Source organism: Entamoeba invadens (assembly GCF_000330505.1).
Source record: "Entamoeba invadens IP1 unplaced genomic scaffold scaff_1105074726525, whole genome shotgun sequence".
NCBI classification, from domain to species: domain Eukaryota; phylum Evosea; order Mastigamoebida; family Endamoebidae; genus Entamoeba; species Entamoeba invadens.
Window position 1 is genome coordinate 24,413 of NW_004191608.1, and position 23,438 is coordinate 47,850.

At 37.1% G+C, this 23,438-nt stretch overlaps 11 protein-coding genes across 11 annotated transcripts; 6 read left to right on the top strand and 5 right to left on the bottom strand.

Moving 5' to 3' along the window:
• Positions 1–32: 32 nt before the first annotated feature.
• EIN_416950 (hypothetical protein) lies at positions 33–974 on the top strand (the record flags this gene model as incomplete). The annotated part of the gene is made up of 1 exon (XM_004182914.1): positions 33–974. A coding segment is annotated over one exon (942 nt), but the record flags the coding sequence as incomplete, so codon positions are not given.
• Positions 975–1,110: 136 nt separating this feature from the next.
• On the bottom strand, positions 1,111–3,672 carry EIN_416960 (Gelation factor, putative; the record flags this gene model as incomplete). The annotated part of the gene is made up of 1 exon (XM_004182915.1): positions 1,111–3,672. The coding sequence occupies one exon, from the start codon at positions 3,670–3,672 to the stop codon at positions 1,111–1,113; it is 2,562 nt and encodes an 853-aa protein (XP_004182963.1).
• An 839-nt stretch (positions 3,673–4,511) lies between these two features.
• On the top strand, positions 4,512–6,386 carry EIN_416970 (actin binding protein, putative; the record flags this gene model as incomplete). Its single annotated transcript, XM_004182916.1, has 1 exon — positions 4,512–6,386. One exon carries the CDS (start codon positions 4,512–4,514, stop codon positions 6,384–6,386), a length of 1,875 nt encoding a protein of 624 aa, XP_004182964.1.
• A 170-nt stretch (positions 6,387–6,556) lies between these two features.
• On the bottom strand, positions 6,557–7,432 carry EIN_416980 (hypothetical protein; the record flags this gene model as incomplete). The annotated part of the gene is made up of 1 exon (XM_004182917.1): positions 6,557–7,432. One exon carries the CDS (start codon positions 7,430–7,432, stop codon positions 6,557–6,559), a length of 876 nt encoding a protein of 291 aa, XP_004182965.1.
• A 303-nt stretch (positions 7,433–7,735) lies between these two features.
• EIN_416990 (40S ribosomal protein S3A, putative) lies at positions 7,736–8,533 on the bottom strand (the record flags this gene model as incomplete). Its single annotated transcript, XM_004182918.1, has 1 exon — positions 7,736–8,533. The coding sequence occupies one exon, from the start codon at positions 8,531–8,533 to the stop codon at positions 7,736–7,738; it is 798 nt and encodes a 265-aa protein (XP_004182966.1).
• Positions 8,534–9,493: 960 nt separating this feature from the next.
• EIN_417000 (UDP-N-acetylglucosamine transporter, putative) lies at positions 9,494–10,450 on the top strand (the record flags this gene model as incomplete). Its single annotated transcript, XM_004182919.1, has 1 exon — positions 9,494–10,450. The coding sequence occupies one exon, from the start codon at positions 9,494–9,496 to the stop codon at positions 10,448–10,450; it is 957 nt and encodes a 318-aa protein (XP_004182967.1).
• Positions 10,451–11,035: 585 nt separating this feature from the next.
• On the top strand, positions 11,036–13,218 carry EIN_417010 (hypothetical protein; the record flags this gene model as incomplete). The annotated part of the gene is made up of 2 exons (XM_004182920.1): positions 11,036–11,367; positions 11,427–13,218. 2 exons carry the CDS (start codon positions 11,036–11,038, stop codon positions 13,216–13,218), a joined length of 2,124 nt encoding a protein of 707 aa, XP_004182968.1.
• A 92-nt stretch (positions 13,219–13,310) lies between these two features.
• On the bottom strand, positions 13,311–15,428 carry EIN_417020 (hypothetical protein; the record flags this gene model as incomplete). Its single annotated transcript, XM_004182921.1, has 1 exon — positions 13,311–15,428. One exon carries the CDS (start codon positions 15,426–15,428, stop codon positions 13,311–13,313), a length of 2,118 nt encoding a protein of 705 aa, XP_004182969.1.
• A 244-nt stretch (positions 15,429–15,672) lies between these two features.
• Positions 15,673–16,038, bottom strand: EIN_417030 (hypothetical protein; the record flags this gene model as incomplete). The annotated part of the gene is made up of 1 exon (XM_004182922.1): positions 15,673–16,038. The coding sequence occupies one exon, from the start codon at positions 16,036–16,038 to the stop codon at positions 15,673–15,675; it is 366 nt and encodes a 121-aa protein (XP_004182970.1).
• An 813-nt stretch (positions 16,039–16,851) lies between these two features.
• EIN_417040 (hypothetical protein) lies at positions 16,852–19,438 on the top strand (the record flags this gene model as incomplete). Its single annotated transcript, XM_004182923.1, has 2 exons — positions 16,852–19,312; positions 19,374–19,438. The coding sequence occupies 2 exons, from the start codon at positions 16,852–16,854 to the stop codon at positions 19,436–19,438; spliced, it is 2,526 nt and encodes an 841-aa protein (XP_004182971.1).
• A 251-nt stretch (positions 19,439–19,689) lies between these two features.
• EIN_417050 (hypothetical protein) lies at positions 19,690–22,926 on the top strand (the record flags this gene model as incomplete). The annotated part of the gene is made up of 2 exons (XM_004182924.1): positions 19,690–22,759; positions 22,823–22,926. 2 exons carry the CDS (start codon positions 19,690–19,692, stop codon positions 22,924–22,926), a joined length of 3,174 nt encoding a protein of 1,057 aa, XP_004182972.1.
• Positions 22,927–23,438: the final 512 nt, after the last annotated feature.

A 23,438-nucleotide genomic window follows, 5' to 3' on the forward strand; every position in this document is an offset into this window, starting at 1 on the left:
GGATCACCACGTTACAAATGGACGAGGAAGTTGAAATTGTGACCACGCGAGTGTTACTTGACGAATGTTTGAATATCAAAGGAGAGTCGAATGGGATCATCGACATTGTTTTAAGCACAGTGATTAATAAAGGCCTGGTGATTGTTTCCAATTATGATCGACTGCACGTTGAAGTTGTGAATGTGATTAGTGACATCATTCTTACAAAGAGTTGGGAGATTCAAAAGACCGGGATAGTGTTATTACAGAAGGCACTTCCATTGGTGAAAACTCGAAATGAAGTGGTAAGCTTCTTTGTGACGGACGTCTTGGATTATTTGTATGACATGATTGCGACGAATATGGTGTCTGGAGACACTTTGTTTTATCGAACAAAGAAGAGCACAAACGAGATGGAAGGGGTGTGTTGTCAGTGTGCGAGTGTGAGAAACACCAACGAGATGGTGATGTGTTTGTGTTGTAAGCAATGGCTATGCTCACAAAACTGCGTGGAAATCCATTGCCACTTTAAACACAAACTTGTCAGTGAAAAGTTGACTCGACATGTGTATACCCCACGACAAACAGATCTGTCACACTCGTTCGACTTGTTGTTGTCTATACTGAACGTCCTATGTGAAATCAAAGAAGACTTCCAAACTAATATACTCGACTTCTTATACGCTCAATTGACTCGCTATCTTCCAATGAAATGGTTACCAAATGCTCCAATAGCAACAATCGATTCGGTCATCGACAAACTTGCGGAGTTGTGTTGTTTCATATTAGTCCAAAAGAACGGCGATGGTACTTTATATCAAAAGATTTTCAATCTTATGGAAACACAAGTCACTTGCCATCTTCTCGAAGAGATGTATTCATCACAAGAAGCCACTGAGATCATCAACGATTATAACTTGAAAGACAAACTTCAAGAACTCGAACATGTTGATGACGCCAAACTCCTTTCAGTACTTTACAAAATTGTACATTGATTTTGTTATTCTATATTCTATTAATATAGTACTATACTTAGAAAATAGTATATTATACTATTATTATAATAGTATAATATTAATAGTAATTTTATTAGAGAATATGACCCAACAAATAAGATGAAACAAAAGTGACTTAGTTGACTGATTGTTTGAATGGGGAGTTAGCGATGTGTCTTCTGTTTAACTTGCAGTTGACATTGTAGTCACCTTTAACAGATGGGAGAGTGTATGAGATGAAGTACTTTCCTTCACCGAGATGCTTGACCTTAATCTTTTGGTCTTCAAGCTTTCCTTCAGGTCCGTCCAAGTCGACTGTGAATTTGGCTTTTCCGTCAGTTTGGACTTGTCCTCTTCTGTTCTTGGCTTCAACGACAAAGCAGAAGTTCTCGACACCACTTTCGTCAGCGTCGGCATCTTCTTCGACGTCCAAGTAATATGGAGACTTGGCTACCTTCTCGTTGTTCAACAAGATCTTCACCTTGATCTCACCTGCTTCAGCCTTATAATGAACTTCATAAGTACCATCTTCTTTGTCAACAACAGTGCATGGGATACTGCCCTGAGTCTTTTGTGGGACTTTCTTTCCTTCGATTTCTTCTTCTGGTTTGGCCTCTTCTTTCTTCTCTTCAGTTTCCTTTGGAGCTTCTTCAGCGACTTCTTCAGCTGGTTTCTCATCTGGTTCGACGTCATCAGTCAACATGTTGAACAAATCTTCGGCTCCGTCGTCTTCCTTCTCTTCATCAGAAGATGAGTCAGAAGATGAAGATGAGGAAGAGTCGTCCTTCTTCTCTTCTTTCTTTTTAGCTTCTTTGGCCTCTTTAGCCTTCTTTGCTTTGGCCTTATCAGACTCTTTGATTTGGTCAATGATGACTTGGAATGGATGTCCACCAGTAGGAACGTCGTCTCCCTTAAAGTCCTTAGCTTTAATAACGAAGATGTTATCATCTTGATCATTTGGTTCTTCAATACCTTGGCCAGTGACAGTGCATTTCTTCGCAGAAACGCCATCATCGATTTGTGGGTGATAGACGGATCCTTTAATGTCCTTGAACTCTTCTGCGTTCTCTGGGTTCTTCAACTGAACAGTCACATCATAGACACCCGGGACTTTAGCCTTATACTTAACATCATACTTTCCATTGTTTCTGTCAATGACTTTAGGCTTCTGAGTCTTTCCTTTTGGATCTTTAACTTCAACAACAAAGACGTCGCCACCTTTTGTGCATTTCTTTCCTTCCGGAGTGACTCCTTGGATTCTGAACATCGGCGTCTTGTCAATAGAAGTCTTTCCTTCAACACCAGGACCATACGCATACGAATTTCCAATACAAGCAGTCGATGGGTCTTGGAAGACTTTGCACTTGTATGGAGAGTCCTTGATGCCTTGATTCAATAATGTGATGTAGACGGTATCAATGCCCGGAATTGGTGAGTAATTGACTGTATAAGTTCCATCGCCGTTGTCCTTAATTTCAGACTTAAGTTCTTCGCCAGAGGGAGCTCGAATAAGAACTTTATACTTCGCGCCAGTCACTGGGACTGCGACATTCACTTTATTCATCGAGTGAATAACAAACTCGACGGGACCTGTGCCAGCTTGGCATTCAGTGACACCAGCACCATCGGCATAAGTGTTATTTGGATCAGCTGCAGCTGGCTCAATCAACACAGTGACTGGTGATTGTTTCAACTGTTTGTCTTCATAAGCAACTTCGACTTTGTGTTTGCCGGGGACAAGTGGGATATAAGTCATCTCATAAGTACCATCGCCGTTATCCTTCTGTGTGATTTCAACTTCCTTTCCTTCCGGATCAAAGACGTGAGCATTCCAAGTCACTCCACCCGATGGGATTTGTTCGTTCTTGCAGTTCTTGGCAGTTACTGTGAAGACTTGTGGGACTAAGACTTCACCTGTCTTTAAACCAGGACCAGCCATTAAACACTTTGAAGGGTCCGGTGTTTTCATTAACAAAGCTTCTCTGGCAAGTCGTTCGGCTTCACCAAGGGCCTTTTCCTTTTCAGCCTCATAATGTCTATAATATGAGACATAAGCCATCACAGACAATTCATCAGGCTCGGGGAGTGCCATATCTTCTGGATCGATAATGGATGGAATGTTCATTTTATCTTCTGCAATAGTTTCGCCATATCTGATTCTATCGGCTCCCTTTTCCTTCTTAGCAGTATCGTCCATATCAATAAATGTCGGCTCTAACGCGTGAATAAGCTGAGCAAGGGTATCACCACTGTTCCAATCCTTGGAGAAATTGTTGATCTTGTTTGGCGCAATTTTGGAGTTGACCCACTCCAACAACGCATTTCGAGAAGCGTCCATCTTGTTCTTGGAAATTTGATACTTCAAAATCAAAGTCCAGAGAAGACCAAGAATCAACTTCAAGTTCCCATCACAAATGTTTTGAGCATCAATGTTGACCAAGTGGACACCATCAGCTATAATGAACTTCAATGCTTGCTCGGTGTTCTCTAAACGAGCCACTCGCATCTTTGGATTTCTATTGTACTTGAAGTTCACTTTCATTTTACGAAGCGCTTCAAACAATGCAATCAGAATAAGACCATTGTCTAAGTCTTTCTCAACATCTTTAATAATAAAGGCGCCACTCAGTTGGACATTTGCCCACTTCGTGAACGTCTTCTTTTGAGTCATAACCCATTGGGGCTGTTTGTCTGCCATCCTCAATATGTTCTATATTCCAGTTTCGTTTTATAGTTCACTTCAAACCGTTTTGAGCATCTTTTCTGGATTTCTGGAGTTTGTTCTTTCCTTCTCTTCCATTATTTTTCTGTTTCGCATCATTTCCCGAGTTTCTAGAGTATGTCGAGACTCTTTCTTTAACAGTTTGAAACGTTAGATCTAATTATTTGAACACTATTCCTCCATCTAATTATAACACTGTTTTTGTTTTCTATATTTGGATTCTAAATTAATTGAGTGCCAATTGGTGTATTTTCAAGGTGGTTTCTTTTGTCATGTCTTATCAACCTAATATTGTTGAGTAAAATGTACTTCCAAATTATTTTGAATTTGATCAATAATTTGATAAATTTGTGTAAATTTTATGTTATATATTGTTTTGCTTTATACAAATTATAAGGTAGTGCTTTAACTTACTTTAAAACATCTTATATTACTTGTAAATACTTCCTGAAATGTACCTCCTTGAAATTCAATGTGTCTTACAAATGCTATATTGTATTACAAACATACTATATATTACCATACATTCAGCATTGCACCCCATTTTTTGTAATTAAGTAATCAAAGGGACAAAACAGATAATTTACGCATGGAACTTCATAATGAGTAAATAGGAGTTCAAAAAATTCCTCAAGCTTTTGAGACAAATCCCGTGCATTAGGAACAATAAGACTCGCCCTTTTTCCTTGAAACAAGCACACGAACTGCAAAATGCGCCTCCAACACTAAAGTGTCAATGAGGAGCCAAAAATAATTTTCTAAATCGAACGGTCGACTCTCAGATTTAAAGTTTGAACTCAACTGATAATCAAGAAATGGCCGAAGAACCACAAAATCCCCCAACAGCTGATACTGCGCCCGCTGTGAATCCAGACGAGCCTCCAGATTTCAATATTGAATCCGACGCAGACGTTGAGCCGTTTGTCGTCCAACTCAAAGCGTTCTTGGAAAAGCATGATATGGACGTTAAGGTCAAGTTGAGACCAAAGAAAATCAGAGGGTCAACCTCCTCAGTTGATGGTGACGGACTTAAAACAGGCGAAGTCAACATCCCAGCCGATTTCAAAATCACTGGAAGAGACAACAACGGCAAAGAAGTCGATCACGGAGGAGATAAAGTCGAAGTCAAAGTTGTCGATCCACAAGGCAATGAAGTTCCATGTGAAGTTGTTGATAACAACGATGGTACCTATGACGTCAAATACACTCCTGTTGTTCCTGGTGACCACAAAATCGAAGTTAAAGTTAACGACGAAGTCGTTGAGAAGACTCCAGTTGATGTGTTAGTCTTCGACGAGTTAGCTGATGCTTTGAATTGCACTGCAGAAGGTCCGGGACTCAATGAAGCTGAAACCAAGACACCTGCGCCATTCAAAATTATCACGAGAAATAGAATAGGACAGCCGTTGAAGAAAGGAGGACAGAAGTTTGATGTTACTGTCAATGGTCCGACTATTCCTGCTGATGTTCAAGTGAAAGATAATGAAGATGGTACTTATGATGTTGAATATGTTGCTAAAGAGCCAGGAAAGACTCATATTGATGTTAAAGTTGATGCACCCGTTAAAGCCGAAGGAGAGAAGAAACCAGAAGGTGCTGAAGGAGCCGAAAATGCTGCACCAGCCGAACAAGAAAAGAAACTCGAAGAAGACGGAACTGCTCCAGCGGAAGGAGAAAAGAAGGAAGGAGAACCAAAGAAAGAGATGCAAAGCATCAAAAACATGCCAGTCGACTTAGATGTCAAATTGAATCACGACGATGCTGATCCCAAACAATGCTGGGCTGATGGACCGGGTGTCGAAGGTGGGTGCAAGACTTGTGACTTGGCCAAATTTGTTATCCATGCCATTAAGCCCAATGGCGAGCCCTGTGCACTTGATAAAGTGCCGTTTGATGTCTGCGTCACTGATCCTGAAGACGAAGAAATTGAAGCCAAAATCGAAAAGGCCGAGGACGGAACTTACAACGCAGAGTACATGCCAACTAAGCCAGGTAAATACAACGTCGAAGTTATTATTAGAAACCCCGAAGTCCCATCCAACTTCGAACATATTAAAGGCTCTCCTTATACTCCAGAGATCTTAGCTGGTATTTCTGGCAAGAATTGTGTTGTTTCTGGCCCAGGTGTAGATGGTGGCGAAGAACTTGATGATTGCAATGATGCCGAATTTACAATTCAAGCCAAAGACTTCAATGGTGATGACATTAAAGAAGGTGGAGCTGAATTCGACGTGAAAGTCCATGATCCAAATGGCGATGATCTTCCTTGTGAAGTCAAAGACAATGGCGATGGTACTTATGGCTGCAAGTACGCTCCAGAGTTCCCCGGCGATTATAAGATCGACATTGATATCAAGAATGATACTCATGAAAAGGTCGGTAAAGCACCATATGAAGTCTGTGTCGGAGAAGGTGTCGACAACAACAAGACTGGCGTCGACTGCTTCCAATTCACAATCATCGCAAAGAGCAAGAGAGGTGGACCTGTCAAGCCAGGTCATGCCAAATTCGCAGTCAAAATTACACATGAGAGTGGGACTGAAATTCCACAAGAGAACATTGATATTAAGAACTTAAAGGAAGCAAAATACAGAGTCACCTACAAAATCGGTGAACATGGCGCTTATACCATCCACTGCACCTTGAACAACAGAGACATTAAAGGTTCTCCATGGGTCCAGAACTGCTAATTTTCAATTGATACTTTTCATTCGAAGTTGTATGGTTTTGAACTAATTATTGTCTAGTTTAATAAAAGTATTAAAATTTAACTATATAAATACTATTCTACTCAAATAGATTGAATAGTATAGTATTATACTATACAATTAACTAAATAAGGCTTCTAGTCAACAAATAATCAATTATGGAGTTTCTCTCTAAGCTCTTTGTATCGTTTTGTGAGCTTTAAAAACGGTTCTCTATGAAGGCGATTCAATTTGATAACGTCTTCATCGGAATACGTTTGCGAATCAAGAAGACTATTAAAGAGTTGCTGAATCTTTTGAATGTCTACGACGACCCTTTTCAATTCATCTGTGTCCACTTTGGGATCCTTTTTAATTGTGAAGGAAAGTGCGCTTTTGGGCTTCTCTTTCTCGATTGGTCGTGGCTTCTTCTCTTCTCGTTCTTTGTCTTTCTGGGAGGTACGGAGTTTGGGAATCTTTTTGTCTTGATTCAAGACGACAACGTCACCAATTTTGTCTTCGAGTATTTTAGACTCATTTTTCTTCTTCTCTTCTTCACGACGTTGTTTCTCAAGTCGACTTTGCTCTTCTTGTTTTCGTTGTTCGCGGTCGCGTTGGTCTTTCATCTCTTTCTCTTTCCGTTGACGCTCATTCTCTTTCTCTTCACGCTCCCGTCTCTCGCGAAGTTCTTTCTCGCGCTCCCGGTCTTTCTCTTTTTGTCGCAACGCATTCGACTCGTCTACTTTGATCTCTACTTTCTCTTTCCGTTGGCGCTCTTGTGACATCGGTCGCGTCGTTGCTTTGATGTAATTCCCATGAACAGACAACACTTCATAACTCATGGGGTAATCATCGTCGTTGCAGTTATACATTTTTCGGGTGTGGTCGGTTTGTTCAAAAGGTAAGTCCGCACCATTAATATTTAACACTACTCTATTCCCCTCAATCCTCGCTTTGATAACACCACTCTCAAATTTCTTCGCTGTTTCTCTGTCTACTTCAAAGTGAAAAAACTGTGCTCCAGTGTTGTCCTCATTTGCAGAGAACATTTTCTCTTTTCAAGTTTTTTCCTTTTTGTCGTTTAATCACACAAATGTTGTTCTATTATGTTATTCTATTATGTTATTCTATTTTGTTATTAATTTTTGTTATTAATTTTTTGTTTTTTAATAACTAAAGAAGACTTCCAAGAAAATATGGTAATGAAATAATTTCTTCAGAACAGGTTTAGACGAACTTTATAGGAAAAGATTAAAAGTTCGGGGTACTCCGTTGCTATTTCTTTCTATTGTCAATAAAAAGAAATATATTGAAAATAGTATAAAAAATAAAGACATAACACATCGAATCATTTACTGTTGTTTATCTTCTTCTTCGGCCACCTCCTTGATTTCTTCTTCGACTGGTTCTTCAGCTGGGATGGACTCGACGACTTCATTAGCGTCTTGGTGTTGTTCGAGGAGTTTCAAAGAATCGATTTTACCGGACTTGAGGATCTTAACCTTACGGATGTAGACATTGTCGATTGGGAAGATTTTTTCGGCTCTTTGGATGATGGTTTGGGTGAGAGTTGGCTCTCTCAAGAAGTCGACGAACTGTGGCAAGTCTTTATTGATGGCTTGTTTTGTGATGATGGCTCCCATGATCTTTCTAATAAGTTTGGCTTGTCCCTTTTTAGCATATGAAGTCTTCTTGATCTGACTTGGTTTTCTAGTGGTGAAACCAATGCAGAAAACTCTAATGGTGTTTCCGTCGGTGGTTTTAACATCGACTGATGTTTCGATCAAAGTGCACCACTTCTTGACAATGCTTCTCAGCTTATCTGTTGTCAATTTCAATGAATGGAAGACCATCAAACAATCTTTGCCATTGACGTCTTCACATCTGAATTTGTAGTTGTAAGCTCCAAACTTCTCGCTTTCCATAAGATCGGCCAAATTGACTTCAACTACTCTTCCTCTCAATTGGTCCGAAGCTACCTTTGTACCCGTCGTCTTGTTCACAACAATTTGTCCGACGTTTCTTCTCTTGAAGTTCTTGGGGACCTTCACGTTATACCACTCTTTCTTAGAAAAAGGTTCTGCGATCTTTCTCTTGTTGCCCTTCTTGACGTTTCCTGCCTTATACTTCTTATTCTTACCTGTGGCCATAGCTCGAGAAGATGGGTTGCATATTCTAAGTACACTTAAATATCTTACCCTATGCTCAGGGTTTTTATTATCCTTTTCCTTTTAGCTTTTTTTACTTCCTCTTTAGTTCTTTGTTTTTTTGTTTGAGCAAATTGATCTTAGCTATCTCACTTTATAATTCTTATCGACTTGCTCTAAGATGAATGCGGTTATGATTTTATTTATAAATATTAATTAATTTATTATTAATTATTAGAATAATATATTTCCCGTTATTTTAGATAAAAAAATGCATACTATTGTGTATACAAATCACTCAAATATGTTATAATAGTTTTAAATACAACTAATTAATGATTGAACAAACTATATATATATTAAAAATACACTCCAAATTCAATTTTGAGAGATAATAATGATTTGTTATTATTATAAAAATAAACAAATTAGTACTAACACTCTTTAATATAGTTTTTATTAATTATTAACACTTTAAATAACATGGAAAGTAATTGAAGTAGACTAAAAATCGGGAAATCTTGAGTTTATTAAATAAATTTCCAATTTTTTAGAGTTTATATAATATATATAAACAATACACAAACCAAAAGGGGAAAATCATCAAAAATTAAAAAAATATTCAAGTAAAAACAGGTCAATTAAAAAACAAAAGTATTATTTTAATTGTTAAATCAGTGAACTTTCTTTAAAAAATATCACATTTTGAAAAATTAATGATTTTAAATATTTTTAAAAAAAAAAGTGAATTTTTTAAGAACATTTTTAAAATTAAAATAATAATAATAAAAATAATAAAAAGTATAGTAATAAATAGTTTTTACATTTCCCAATAAATTCTTGCAAATGAGTAGAAAGTAAAGTATTAAAGAGAAAGAAGAAAGTTTAATACGAATAAAGAAAGTGAAAGTAATTGTTAATTAAAAGAAAAGAAACTTATAATTCTCATATAGAAAGAACACCATGGATAACAAAGTGATCAGTTTAGTCTTTCTCGTGTTGTTATGTTTTCAAACGGTAGTCCAGTCGATACTTGGCCGTTATTCCAGAGGTGTTTTAAAAGAGACTTACTCGATTCCTTCGACTATAGTCTTTAACGAGGTACTCAAATTTATCATATGTTTGGTCATGTTGAAGTTTGTGCATCACAAAGAAAACCTGTTCTTCCATGTTATCCATTTGATCAAAACGTCATTAGTTGCCTCAGTTCCCGGTTTCATCTATTTCATTCAAAACATGTTACTCTACATTATATTACAAAACACACAAGCTGCTGTATATACTGTTATCATTCAATTGAAAGTGTTCACCACTGCAATATTCTCAATCCTATTCTTAGGACGGACCGTCACTTTAACACAGTGGCGCGCACTTACTCTCTTAGTTATAGGTGTTGTTCTTGTTGAAGTATCGGCAAACAGATATTCAGGAAAGAATGATTCAACAGAGAACAATATGTTAGGTATTATATTAAGTCTTGTGATGTGTTGTTGCTCTGGCTTTAGTGGGGTGTATATGGAGAAGATCTTAAAGAACAAGACGGAGACTGAAACAGAGAAGTTAAATATCTGGGAGAGGAACATTCAACTCAGTGTGTATGGCGCTTCCTTTGCTCTCCTTTCTACTTTCATTTTCGACTTTGCCAAAGTCATGAAAGACGGATACTTTGGCGGGTGGAGTTATGTCACTTTGATACTCATAGTCATCCAAGGCGTTGGGGGAATCTTTGTTGCATTAGTGATGACTTACGCTGACAACATCGTGAAAGGGTTTTCAATTGGGTGTGCTATTGTGCTGACTACTATATGCTCCATTTTCATATTCGACGCTCAAATCGACTTGACGTTCGCTATAGGTGCCGCGTTCGTTATTCTTTCTATTGCTAATTACAACGACAAGTACGCAAAACCAGAGGCGTAATATTCTGTGTGTTAACTTTATTCTATTGGGTCGTATTCTTTTGATTTTTTTTAAAACAAAGTTTATTTTTCATATTCATTTCTTGTGTTTTTAAGGACTTAAAATAGTTAATTTTGTTTTTAGTATTATTTAGTCAAAGGGTTATTAAATAGTATAAATTTCCATATTTCAATGAAAGAAATTTGGAAAAACATCAAAATTTTTTTTTAAATTCTTCCATATAAAATTTAACAATTTTTATTAATTAAAAAAGTGAGTTAATATCGAGATCTCTGGTTTTTGAACAAAAAAATAAAAATGGGAAAACATAAAAATTTTATTTAAAGAAGAATTGACAAACTTACAAATTACAAAAATGGTAAATTAATAAAAGTTAGTAATTTCTTGATTGTGAAATAATTTGGTATTTAATGGTAATAATTATTATATATTTATTATAAATGTATAATAACTAGTTATAGTATGAAACTAATAAGCAATGAGATATAAATAGATTCCATTAGATTGAAATGTTGAGAAACAAGGCTGAAGAAAACAGAATGTCAGAAATTAAAAAAGTTATAAAAACTCGAAACCCACATTCCGATGGGGAAGACGGGGAAGTCACAGAAGAAAGTGACATACCATGAATTGGAAGAAACACTCAAAAAGGAATTTTCTGGCTTTGTGAAAGACTTTGAAACAGTTCCCACGAAAGAAGTTGCTGTGAAGGTGTATGTGAAAAAGCTCGAGAAGGCTCTTAGTGAGTTTCAAAGCACTTTATCGCTTCAAGTCATCATCGACAACACTGAAGATCAAATAGCGATAGCTGAAACCCTTATAGATGTGTGGAGGATAGTCATCGATGTGTTAGATAAAGTCGACCAAATGTTATTGCCGACTTGTTTTTATCGTGTCTTACTCTCGTTGATCTCCAGGTTTGTTATTACCACCTTGCACAGAGGAATAAAGAGACCCGAAACAAATTCATCAATAGAAGTGAATTCCAACCTCATCACTTACTCATGAACAACCCACTCTTAAGCGAAACGACAAAACCAATTATCGCTAAAATAGCATTCGAAATTAAAACACTGTTTTATCGGACGTTTTATGTCATGAACAAAGTGATGATGGAGAAACAGTTGATCATCTTTGGTTCTATGGAAATCAAATTAAAGCCGCCAAAGAAAGAAAGTAAAGTCAAGAAGGAGAAAGAAAAAGAAAAGAAAGACGACAAAAAAGAGGAGAAAAAGGAGAAAGAAAAGCGCGAGAGAAAAGACGTGAAAATCACCGTCAAAACAGTCCAACAAAAGTCGCCAGTGATTCAAACGTCTCCTCGCGAGAACGAACAAATTGATCCATGTCCATCCCCACGATATATCGAAGAAGAAACAGAAGAAGAACAACACCAACGCGCTTTACTCACATTAAGTGAACAAAAACGGATGTCCGTGTTATCCAAAGTACTTGTGAAGATCATTGAAGAGAAAAAGATCGAGAAAGAGGACATGACAAAGAAACAAAAGCGCCTTTCTGCAACACTCAAAATCGGCATTGGCGCAGAGGAACAATTTTTCTGTGAGAACAACGTCTCACCAATATTTGTGCAATTTTTCCCCGAGTATTATTCGTACACCTTTTTCCAAATTCCAGAGTTCAGACTCGAATTGTTGCAACTGGTGAGAGACGTTAACGGTGCAAATTTTCAATTGAAAACAGCAACAAACGAATTCTCGAGGAACTTAATAAAACAAACATTCCCACGCCTCTTTTTGTTTGACGACATGTTCAATTATGTGAAGGAAGAAGATGGCGTCGATATAACAGAGGGATACGCCAATTTAAAGAAAACGTGGATGGAGGTGTTTCTACCAAAGAGCGACGTCTTTATGTCGTTCTTCTCGTTTTACATCCAAATTGTGTATTTTACTGTGAAGGAGAAAAAGGACTTCCGCGAGTTTGGCGAGATCTTTGGATTGAGAGAATTAGTCGACGCGTATATCAAACAGCGATTGAAAAGTCCTGAAGACCATTCGACGTTATTACTGAAAGAAAACGACAAGAGGTGTGTATTAATGAATTACCCATTCATCGCAAATTTCATGATCCAAACGATGTTTCAATCAACGAATATATACGACACAGATCGATGCGATTTGAGCATCACCATTCTTGGGAAATGGTTGGTCGTGTTATACGAACATGGCAAATTTGTCACCGACGACTTTTGTGTTGATGACATCATTAAAGCGATTGATGGGGTTGTTAGCACAGACCACTTCCAATTGATTATCGACTTAATGATTGCATTATTTGACTCGTCGTACTTCTTTATTGGCAACGCACGAATCAAACTCTTTGTCGACACGTTTGTGGATAAGTGGTTTTATACACTCTTTTGCCACTGGAACTTCTACGTCAGACAAGCTTTTCAACACATTGTGTTATATAAGTTCTTGTTCACAAGACGCTCGCATTTGAATTGGGCACGATTCGACAAGTGGGAGAATGACATGATCAAGAAACAGAGTCAATTTTCGGTGTCAATGGAAGAGGTTGATCGGAAGGTTCTTAAAAGTGTTGAAGACAAATTGGTGACTATTAAGTTGTTTACTGACGGGGATATCAATCCCCAAATGGAGAAGTATCGGATTTATTGTAAACCTGCATATGCGGAGTATGAAAAAGCACTCAAGTTGTACAACGACTGGGACAAATCGAAGGTCCAAGAACCGCCAAAGATCAAAGCCAATTTGACTGAATTTGACTTGGAGAATTTGGAGTGATGTTTTATGTTATTTAGTTGTAATTCTTGTTATGTATTGTGTATACTAATTTATACCTTTCTTGTGATTTGTATTGTGAACGAAAGACTCAATTAGATGAAGGATGGCATTGCAGAGCTTCCTGATGCTCCGGAGTCGTAATCGAACCCCCAATCGTTATTCGACTTTGTAGTTGGCTTTTTCGCTTGTGGTTTTGGTTGAGCTTGTTTTGCGGGGTTATATGCAGTCGCTGCAATTTGTGGTTGCTTTGATTTTGTTTGTTGTTCAAACGAAGCCGCCCAACTATCCCAGTCATCTGCTTTAACGGCGGGTTTAGGTTTTTGTGGCTGTGTTTTTTGTTGTTGGGGTGGTGCACTTTGTGAGGAAGAAGGTGTACTTGGTGAGGTAGATTGTTGAGTAGAGGCTGGGGTGTTATTCGGGACTTGTGCCGCAGACTGTGGGGTGAAAGTAGTCGACTCTCCCGAGAAGATATCTGCTTGTCCCATCACTTGTGTAGTTCCACCCACACGTAACCCTATGTTCTCCCCTTCCTTTGGATATTTTGGGATATAGGACGGGTTATCTAGTGTGAGTGCATACTCTTTCACTGTGATCGCAACTACGTCCCAACATTCTATAGCTGCTCTACGAATTTGTGGGTCCAAGTCGACTAACGCAAGTGATAAGTATGGTACAACATCCTTTGCACATACAGAAGGGTCAATTGCGTATTTGTTCTGTGAGACCATAATAGTAGCTGCCTTCTTCATATCCGCAACACCGTCTTTCATACTTCTCGAGAACGCAGACGCAATCAATTTGCCTTTTTTCTCTGCTTTGAAATAACACGCGATTTTCCCAATACACACCACCGTGTTGATTCTCACAATACTCTCCGCATCATTCAACGTGTTCAACAAAAAGTTGAACACTTCGCCATTCAACGTGGAGTCGGGAAGTTTCGGCGCAAGACACACAAGAGATCGCACGGCAGCATCTTTCATTGAACCAGTCGATGTCGTTTGCATTGACGACGAAAGCATTGGGTACAAATACCCACCAACAATGTTCTCGGGCAACTTGTTGACGTACAAACTCGCTTGCGCTAACATCGCCGACTTGACTACTGGCGATCCCGTTTGTAACAATATTTTAATAGTTGGTTGCACGTCGGAGTCGAAGTCTTCTTGTGATATCGAAGATGTCAGTCTCATAGCAGGTTCCACAACAGCGACGGCCTCATTCCTTCCATCTTTCATGATACTCAAAAACGCTTCTAACAATTTGTATTGTCTGAACGTCGGTGGCAGAGTGTCAAATTGACTTGCCATATTCCTCAAGAACGATTCCCTCACAAACGCGTCGACCGTCGAGAAGTTCTCGAGTGTGTTAAGGATCGCCAAGAACCTATTTTGCGTGATGAACGGTAGTGTGAGCATCATCGCGACGTTCTGTCTTTCAGTGTGATTCACTGAATTGATGCTCTTATGGAACGATGTTAACTCCATTGGTATAGATGGCGACGTCGCCACCATCGACTTCTTCGTTATGTTTGTCCCAAACAAATAGCACATGACTGCCGCAACACCCCACGAGTCGACGCCTTGAACGTTTTGTCGATAATTCGAAGGGTCTGGTGGTAAGTAGACGTCATCGAGGATTTGTGGATCGGTCTGCATTCTACATTCAAACGGTGAATTGGCGATTCCCGAGAACTCGGAGAGGTATTCAAACCCAAACAATTTGACTTCTAATGACTTTGTGACATACAACGACTGCGGTTTGACATTGCCATGTAACAAGTTTTTCGAGTGTAAGTAGTCGACACTCCGAACGACGTTATACACTGCCCATATTAATAAGTCGGGCTTCTTTCTTATCTCAGTTATTTTATCGGCTATGGGGAACATTTCTTCTGTCGTGATTTGTACTTTGTTGCCCGTTTCATTCACTTCCAATATCTTCGGAAGTGCTTTGAAGCTCAGTGTCTTCAGCTTCTTTTCCATCAATTGCGGGAAGTTGAGTTGTTTGGAAGACTTATAGAAATTGGTCTCATAGACAAATGTGGTACCTTTTGTTCGATCGATCTTCCTCACAGAGGTAAACACATCACATTGAATCGTCGATGTATTAATACTTTGGATTTGGTTCTTTGTTTCAAAAGGATCTCCCATGACTGTCTTCTGAATTTCGTTCTTCGGGTCGTTGAAAATGTTCTTGAAGAAATTCATCTGATGAGATTTTGTAGTTTCAGTTGACCTCACTTGGACATCCACCCACTTTTCTTCTCAAAGTCTTTTATTCAAATATGAATAATAAAAATTTAATTGAAATATAATTAAGTATAGTTTAAGTAATCGACGTGGAGACTTTAAAACGCTTTTTGATAATTTCCTTTATGTTCTTATTCGTCATTACCGATCTATAACTTATAATAAAAGAATTATAAAATATAATAAACTTTGGATTAAAAGGTCACAACAATAAAGCGACGAAGAAAGAGACTACGAGAAGAACAGACGACGTTGCGGTGTTAGTGGTAGTGTCGTTAAGAGTTCCCTCGGTGATTTTATAATTGTACAAATATGAGTCGAGTGAAGCATAGTTAATACAGTCTTCCAAGAGAGTGGGTTCGTCAGTAAGACCACAAGACGACATTGTCAAATACATTTGAAAGCTTCTGAGATTACTTCCTTCGACTTCTTTAATAATAAAGTGATCATTGTTTCCGTTCACCATCTTCTCCGCGTCAAAAACAGTTGATATCTCATAGCATTTGTTATAATTAACAGGGAATTCTTTTATAAGACTTGAAGCAGAACAATAGTTGTCGCCAACCATTTCGTTTTTAAATCGGCTGAATGTGATATACTCACTCAGTGTTGTGAATAGTAACAAAAAGAAAAGCATAGGTCTTTTTGAGTTCACTTGAAAGTAACTAATTGAAGAACAAATTCCATATTTATAGTTATTTTATATATTTTAATCTATTCATTTTTTTAAGATGGAATTATTCAAATAATTATCTACTAAAATAGTTTAATTTAACTAACCATAAAAAGAATTATAATTTTAATACATTTGAAATATAGAAAAACAAAAAGGTATAGTATTATTTTATTATACATTAACTATTATATAAATTAAAATAAAAATGAACTATAATAATGAATTATAACAAAATAACTATAATGATGATGTACTTCAAAAGAAATTTCTGGCTTTTGAAAAAAATAGAAGCTAATAACTATTTACTGTTGGTTAATTATTATAATTAATAATTTAATAATTATTATATTATAATTAAGTAATTAATCTAATTTTATTCAAGCATATTGAATGGGGATTTCTAAAGACTAAGAAGCTCAAAATAAGACAACAAAACCGTTTATTATTGTAACCTTACATATAGAACTTGTAATCTGTACATGTCGAAAAAAGTTCATGGACGTTCTCCGTCCTCCAATTCATCTTCTCCACGTCTTTCTTTAAAATCACGACCACCAGTTTGTGTTCTTTTATGCACTTCATACAACATTCATTGAAATTTACACAAAGACACTTGGCAAACCACGGTTATCAATTACTCCACGACTCTTCTTGTCCCCCACAGGGACTCCACCCAACGTTTCAAATGACATCACACCAAAAGGAATGTCACAAGAACGTACCACCGTCGATATAGTTAAAAAAGTCCTCACAGAGATCATTACAAACACTTCATTTCTGTTCGAACTGTTCTGTCAAGCCCCAAGTAACAATCTTTGTGGGAAACACTATAATGCAGCTCTCCCCCTCCCTCTTAGAAAAATTTTGTTAAATCAAATGAATGCTACCCTCGATAGATTAGACAACGATAGCTTCTTACCCGTCGCTTCAGCCTTTTTGATCGATGATAAACTATGCTTCGATAAGTACCCCGCTGTGCTCTCTGAGTTGTGTCTCAGCTCTTTCTCTGAGCTTCCACAAGACATATTAACAGACTGTTCAAATGCGGCGTCAGAGATTTTAATGGACTTCTCATTGTTAGTAGAAATACTCGACAACGACATCCAGAAGTTTTACACAACACTCCACTCGTGTCTACTGTGCGCTTCTTTCACAAGAAAGTCGACAAATCGCCTTTCGAAATTTGAGAGTGAAATGCATTCGAATCAGTCACTCTTCAATTCCGTCTCTTTTGTTGATGTCTTATTGCGAGAAATGCGGAAGTACACTAAAGAGTTCTTCTGTGTTGCAAACAGCCTTAAAACAAAGTGTTTTGACAAGAAGAAAGGGTTACTCCGCCGACATGGAAGTTTATTGTTATACCTTCATGATATCTATGATGAGAAGATGATGGTCCATGTAGTCTTAGTTTTATATGAAAGAGGGTTACAGCTTTATGTTTTACCAGTACCAAACGTGATAACCACGGAGTTATGGATAAGTCGAGAGAACTTACGCTTTGGCAATATTATAGGTGAAGACGGAGAAGAATGGAAAAGTGGGTGGTATATTCTTCCAATCAAAGATATGTCGACTACTAAAGAGTATTTGTTATGCTCTGATGATTCATCATTAATATTACTTTGGAGGGACGAGTTACTTTTGAACTCACTGTTCTATGAGAGACAGTATTTTGGAAAAGGTACGCCAGAGTTGTTTAATGAAGTTCCTTTTGTCATACACAATGTCATTAAAGAATTACTTTTCCGTGGAAGTGAGACACTTAAAAACTTCGAAAAGGTGAAGGGAAAGCAAAGTGTCAAGAGAGCCGTTCAATTAAATAGTCATGTTGATATGGCGACATTTCCCATTGAAGATGTTGTGTTGTACTTCATAACATATTTAAAAAACATGAAACCAAAACTTTTTAAAAAGGAAGATATAGAAGAGATATTAAAAATAAATCCACATTCAAATACACTTCAAGAGTCCGGACTCTTCCAGTTTTTATCAACATATGAATATAAGAACTCTCTCATACTTAAGTCACTCTTATTCCTCTTGGAAAGCCTTCTTTTAAATTATAAAAGCTTTTCAATGAGTGATGCTATCAAGGTGTTAAGTTATGGAATGGACTCATACTTCAAAAAGAAGATGAATGAAATGCATGAGTTACTGACGTACACTATAGTTAACATATCTGCGTCATTGCCATTCACTTCAAGTATATTTACTCCTATTATCATATCTAATGTGACACTACTTGATGAGTCACCAATGAGACTGTATACAACAAGTAATCAAAATATCATCGCAATGACGCCAGAGACTATGCACATCATTGGGTTGAATAAAGTGACGGTGCAACTTCCCCATAAATACGTGTGTTCTTGCAGTTCAAAAAGTGCAGTATACATTGCGTCCAATTCAAAAGTGAGTAAATGGGTCAACAACACATTTGAAACAGTCGAACAAAAGGGTATTCGCGCAATGTGTGTGGTAAATGAAGTGCTTATGTTTGTGAAGCCGAAGTCGGTTGAATTTGTTGATGCGCAAAAGTACACATTGATTCAAAGCCATCAAATAGATGTCGAATTGGTTAAAGTGTCTTCCACATCTACAGATTTCATTGTTTGTGTAAATAACACAACAATACTCGTCTTCGATGAACATGGAAATAAAAGCACTATTCGCACCTTTTATAGTGAAAAGGATGTCAGTGCTTTGGAATGTGCAAATGAAAAGATTTTACTTGGGCACTCGGATGGAAGTATATCTATCATGTCTACTTCATTGAAAGAAAATGGTATCATCACTGCACTTGAAGGTGCAATTTTAAGTATTGTTAGTGGTGATGGTACTATTTTTGCACTGTCTTCTAATAACACGGTTATAATCACAGACTTTATCAGTATGAAAGTCGTTGCTATCTTTAAACCAATTTCACAAACAAATGGAATGATGTACTATAACAACCACTTGTACATTGCTACTATAAATGGAATCATTCAATATGTCAGTAACAGGCCAAAACCAAGTGCTCAACAGAACATCACTCCTTTCTATCAAGATGTACCTTTGTGTATATCAAAGCCAGTCCATTCATATATCCCAAACATCTTTGGAGTAAAAGGTTGTTGCAGTTGTTGTAATAAACCAGTTATAAACAATGGAGTCTTATGCAGATGTTTGTTCTGATTATCATATATATCGTAAATATAATATAATATAATTATACTAACTAATAGTTTGTCTTGCTCTATTTCATCATTCATGTGTCACTGAATCAAATCAAGACTGTTCCTATGTTTAACCAACTCATTGCACTACAATTTTCTTTTCAACCACCTTTCTCCTTTCATTGTTTTTTATTCGGTTATACATCCCACGAAACCGCCGTTCTTTACTTTTCACTAAACTTGAAAATCCCCCTTTTCTCTGTTTTTTTCATGTATTCAAACAACCCCTACACACTATTTTTAAGCTTTTTGACCCGAAAAGAATTGTACTAAAACCCAATAACACCAAAAAACTAACAATTCAATATCATTCGAAATGGACCGCATGTCCAGTTCTTCACCGACACAAATTAGACACAGACTTTCAAGAGACTCTAATAGAGCTTCAACACAAAGTGATGATCTTGCATACTTCCCATCCCGTCGTATGACTCTTGATTCAACACTTTTACAGCCAATTTCATCTCCCAAAAGTACTCCAACAAAAATACTCCAAGAAAACAAAACACCTTTCTTTTCATTTAAAACTTCTCAAGTCCCGCAGACTCGAGAAATTATCGTGAGGACAATGGAGAGTTTACTTAACACGTTTAAGAAGGCACTTTTCGTGCAAGCCCAGTTCGAACAAAGTACACCAAGACAAATGAAAGAAGACATTTCCGGATTACAAGAAGACATCTTGAAAGAGTCCTTCGACAAATTCTTCAAGGACTTGGATGATGTTTCGGGCATTTTGTCTCCCGTTTTGAACGCAATGCAAACGAATCTAGAAAATCTGTATTATCCCCTCGTTTCCTTCTTTCAGTCGTACTCCTTTTCTATTTTAACAAACTTCCTCTCGACGCTCAAGAAGAACATAATTGATCTTGAAAAATTGCAAAAGGATCAACAGAAGTATCGCCTCAACTCGATCACATGTTCACATAAATTAGTCAAAATTTTAATAGAAATAGTGACTGACTTCAATTGTTTAGTTCCACTCTTCGACGTGGATAAAATGGAAATTCAACGCCGAGTGGACGCTCAAGAGATATTAGTCCAATTCAAGTCGAGTAATCCAGTGCAGTTGATGGCAAGCAATATCTCCCTTTCTGAGTTACTCTGGGCAAAGTCCGTGTTGCGCAACTCTTCTTTGTTTTCTTCTCAATTGGCAAAAGCTACAGAAAGTTTCAGCGACTTTGTGAACGCACACGAAGTCATCATGTTCATTCAAGAGGCACTCTTCCAACGTGAAAACAATTCTAAAGGACTTAAAGAGGTATTTGACTTGTTAGACGAAGATAAAATACTGACAAGTTCAGTCATGTATGTGCTCATACAAACAAATGATAACGTCTCAAGGTATCACAAGAGTGTTGTTTGTCTCACACAAATCGGCGTCTTTGTATTCGTCCTCTTCTCTGGCAATTTTGTGATATTTGCAGACTTCATCTCAGCAAAGACATTGAGTAATGCTACTATTGAAATTACTAGTTCGTTGGATCAACTATTTGTTGGGGATTTGCACATCACTTTGAAGGACGATGTCTGGAAAAAAGAGTTTGTATTAGGGTTTCTTCACACAAGCGATTTGATCGAGTGGTCGGCACTCTTAAAGGAACATCTTCTTTCATTTGCATTGACAAATCAAATAGAATATAAGAATGACCACCCTATTGCCTCTAAATTGTATTTAAAGAAACTAAATAAGAAGCAGAAGTATGTAGGATCCTCTGTGGAGGAGTTAATTAGTATCCAACAGAGTGTGAACTCCATCGACTTGATTCCAGACATACTGAGAAAGTGTGTTAATGGCATTATAAAGTCGGGACTTGGTGTTGATGGCTTATTTAGAAAGCCCCCAGACCAAGATGAACTTGAAGAACTAATGAAAAAACTGACAGACACAGACTTTAGAAATACGACCACGTTGGAGTACCCTATTTCCACATTATGTGGTCTTCTTAAAGCTTTTCTAATGGAAATGAGTCCACGTTTTATTACTGAAAAGCAGTATGAGACCTTCTTTAAAATATCGAAAGTGGACGACGGTGAGAAGAGAACACAAATCGAAGAATTTATTAATGTACTAAGTACGGAGCAATTTATTGTTTTGAAGGAATACGTCTACTTACTCACAGTGATCGCTGCAAACCAAAAACTCAATCGAATGGGCGCACAAAATTTGAGTACCGCAATATGCCAATGTTTCTTACCACAGAAAAACACCGTCGACTTTGCGTCACTGGAGAACGACGCGTTCGAGTGTTTGATTACCAACTCCGACTTATTTGACACACAAATCACATCACCAGCACAACTTCCACAAATTTCGTGTTTCATCAAAAGACAGTGTAAAGGAGAAGGGGCGTACACAACTACTTTATTCATCGAACCAGACAGAAAGATGGTGACAATTGATAAAGCGGGTTCTGTGCAGATAATCGATGTCGATGACTACTCTTCTGATATCGTCCAAGTGAACTTTGATATCCCAGATCTTCGCTATGCGGTGTCTGTAGGGAAGTGTTTGATAGTAGGTACGAAGACTATGTTATATAGTATATCCACAGAGACTAAAGAGATCATTAGAACAAGTGAAAAGAAGAGGTGTAGTTTCATAACAAGTGCAAATGGGATGTTATTGATTGGAGAGCAACATGGAGTCATCGAAGTCATTGACCCGACCACATTTAACGTTGAAAAGACTATTCACGTGGAAATGGGGGAAGACCAAGTGATGACTGTCCCCGTCATCACTCACATCTTACCCGCTGAAAACATGTTGTTCGTTGTTGGATTGAACTTGAACGAAATAGTAGTGATGTCCCTTTTTGGCGATAAGAAGCGACAAACGATTTTGACACCACATAAGTCATCAATTAGTTGCTTGATCTATTCCGAAGAGAACAAAACGTTGTGGAGTGGAGACTCGAATGGACTCATTTGTGTGTTTTCGACTAAGAACAACGACATTATATCAAAAACGCAGTGCCCGACAGTCTATGGGAAGGTTGTGGCACTTCAAAAGATTAAAGGATACGTGATCGCAACATTCATCTCATCGCAAATTGTTGTGTTCAATTGCGACAATTGTAGCGTTGTTGAAACAGCAAAGACAAACATGTTTGTTTCCTCTAAAAGTGGCATTGTCGTCGAGAGAAATCATCATGGAACGAAGTCGTATAATTTGTGGATGGAAAAGGATAATTCTGGGGATACGATTGTACTTGATATATCATACCCTTCAGGAAACTGCAAATGTGACATAATAGATAATATGGATAGCTTTGTTACTAATAAGTACTTTGATAAAACGCCACTGGGCCATTGCTTCTGCCAAACTAAAACAGTTGGGAAATGCAGTGTCTGTGGTGGTTCATTTTCTGAAGGGTCTGATTGTTACAAATGTCTTAGTTTGTTCTTTTTAAAAAGTTGAGTACTTTTAGTGTTTATAATAGATAGTAATTGACAAACAGACTGCGACAAACACATTCACAGTGGGTGTGTCGCTAAATTTTCTCTAACACAATGCGAGAAAAATGCTGTGGATTATTATGAAGTAATTAATAAACCAAAGTAAATTATTAAAATTACAAGAAAACTATATGAAGTTATTGTTTCAAAAGCTTTGTAAATTGTTTTTGGTGGTGTCTAATGCAGTTAAATGTCATGTGATTTTTTTAAAGAACTTATTGTTTGATAACAATTCCATGAAAAGTCCATCAATAACACACTAAAATAAAGATTTGGTTTTTCTTTTATTATCATAATTATTAGATTATTAAATTATTAATTTGTTATACAGTATTAAACAAAAAAATCGGGAATTATTTGGTCTGGTTTTTAAATCCAAAAGTTGATAAAATTTTGGAATGATAAGTTGAGGAATTAGAATTAATAATTAATAATTGGTTATTAAAAATAACTGATAATTAATAATTCGTTTTACTTTTATTGAATTGATTTTTTTGGTATTTAAAAATCCATAAACAATTGTTCCAAAACATTGTTATTTTGGAACAATAATTAAATTATAATTTACTAATTATAATCTCATAAAAATAATTATTTTTTGATTTTTTTCAGAATCTG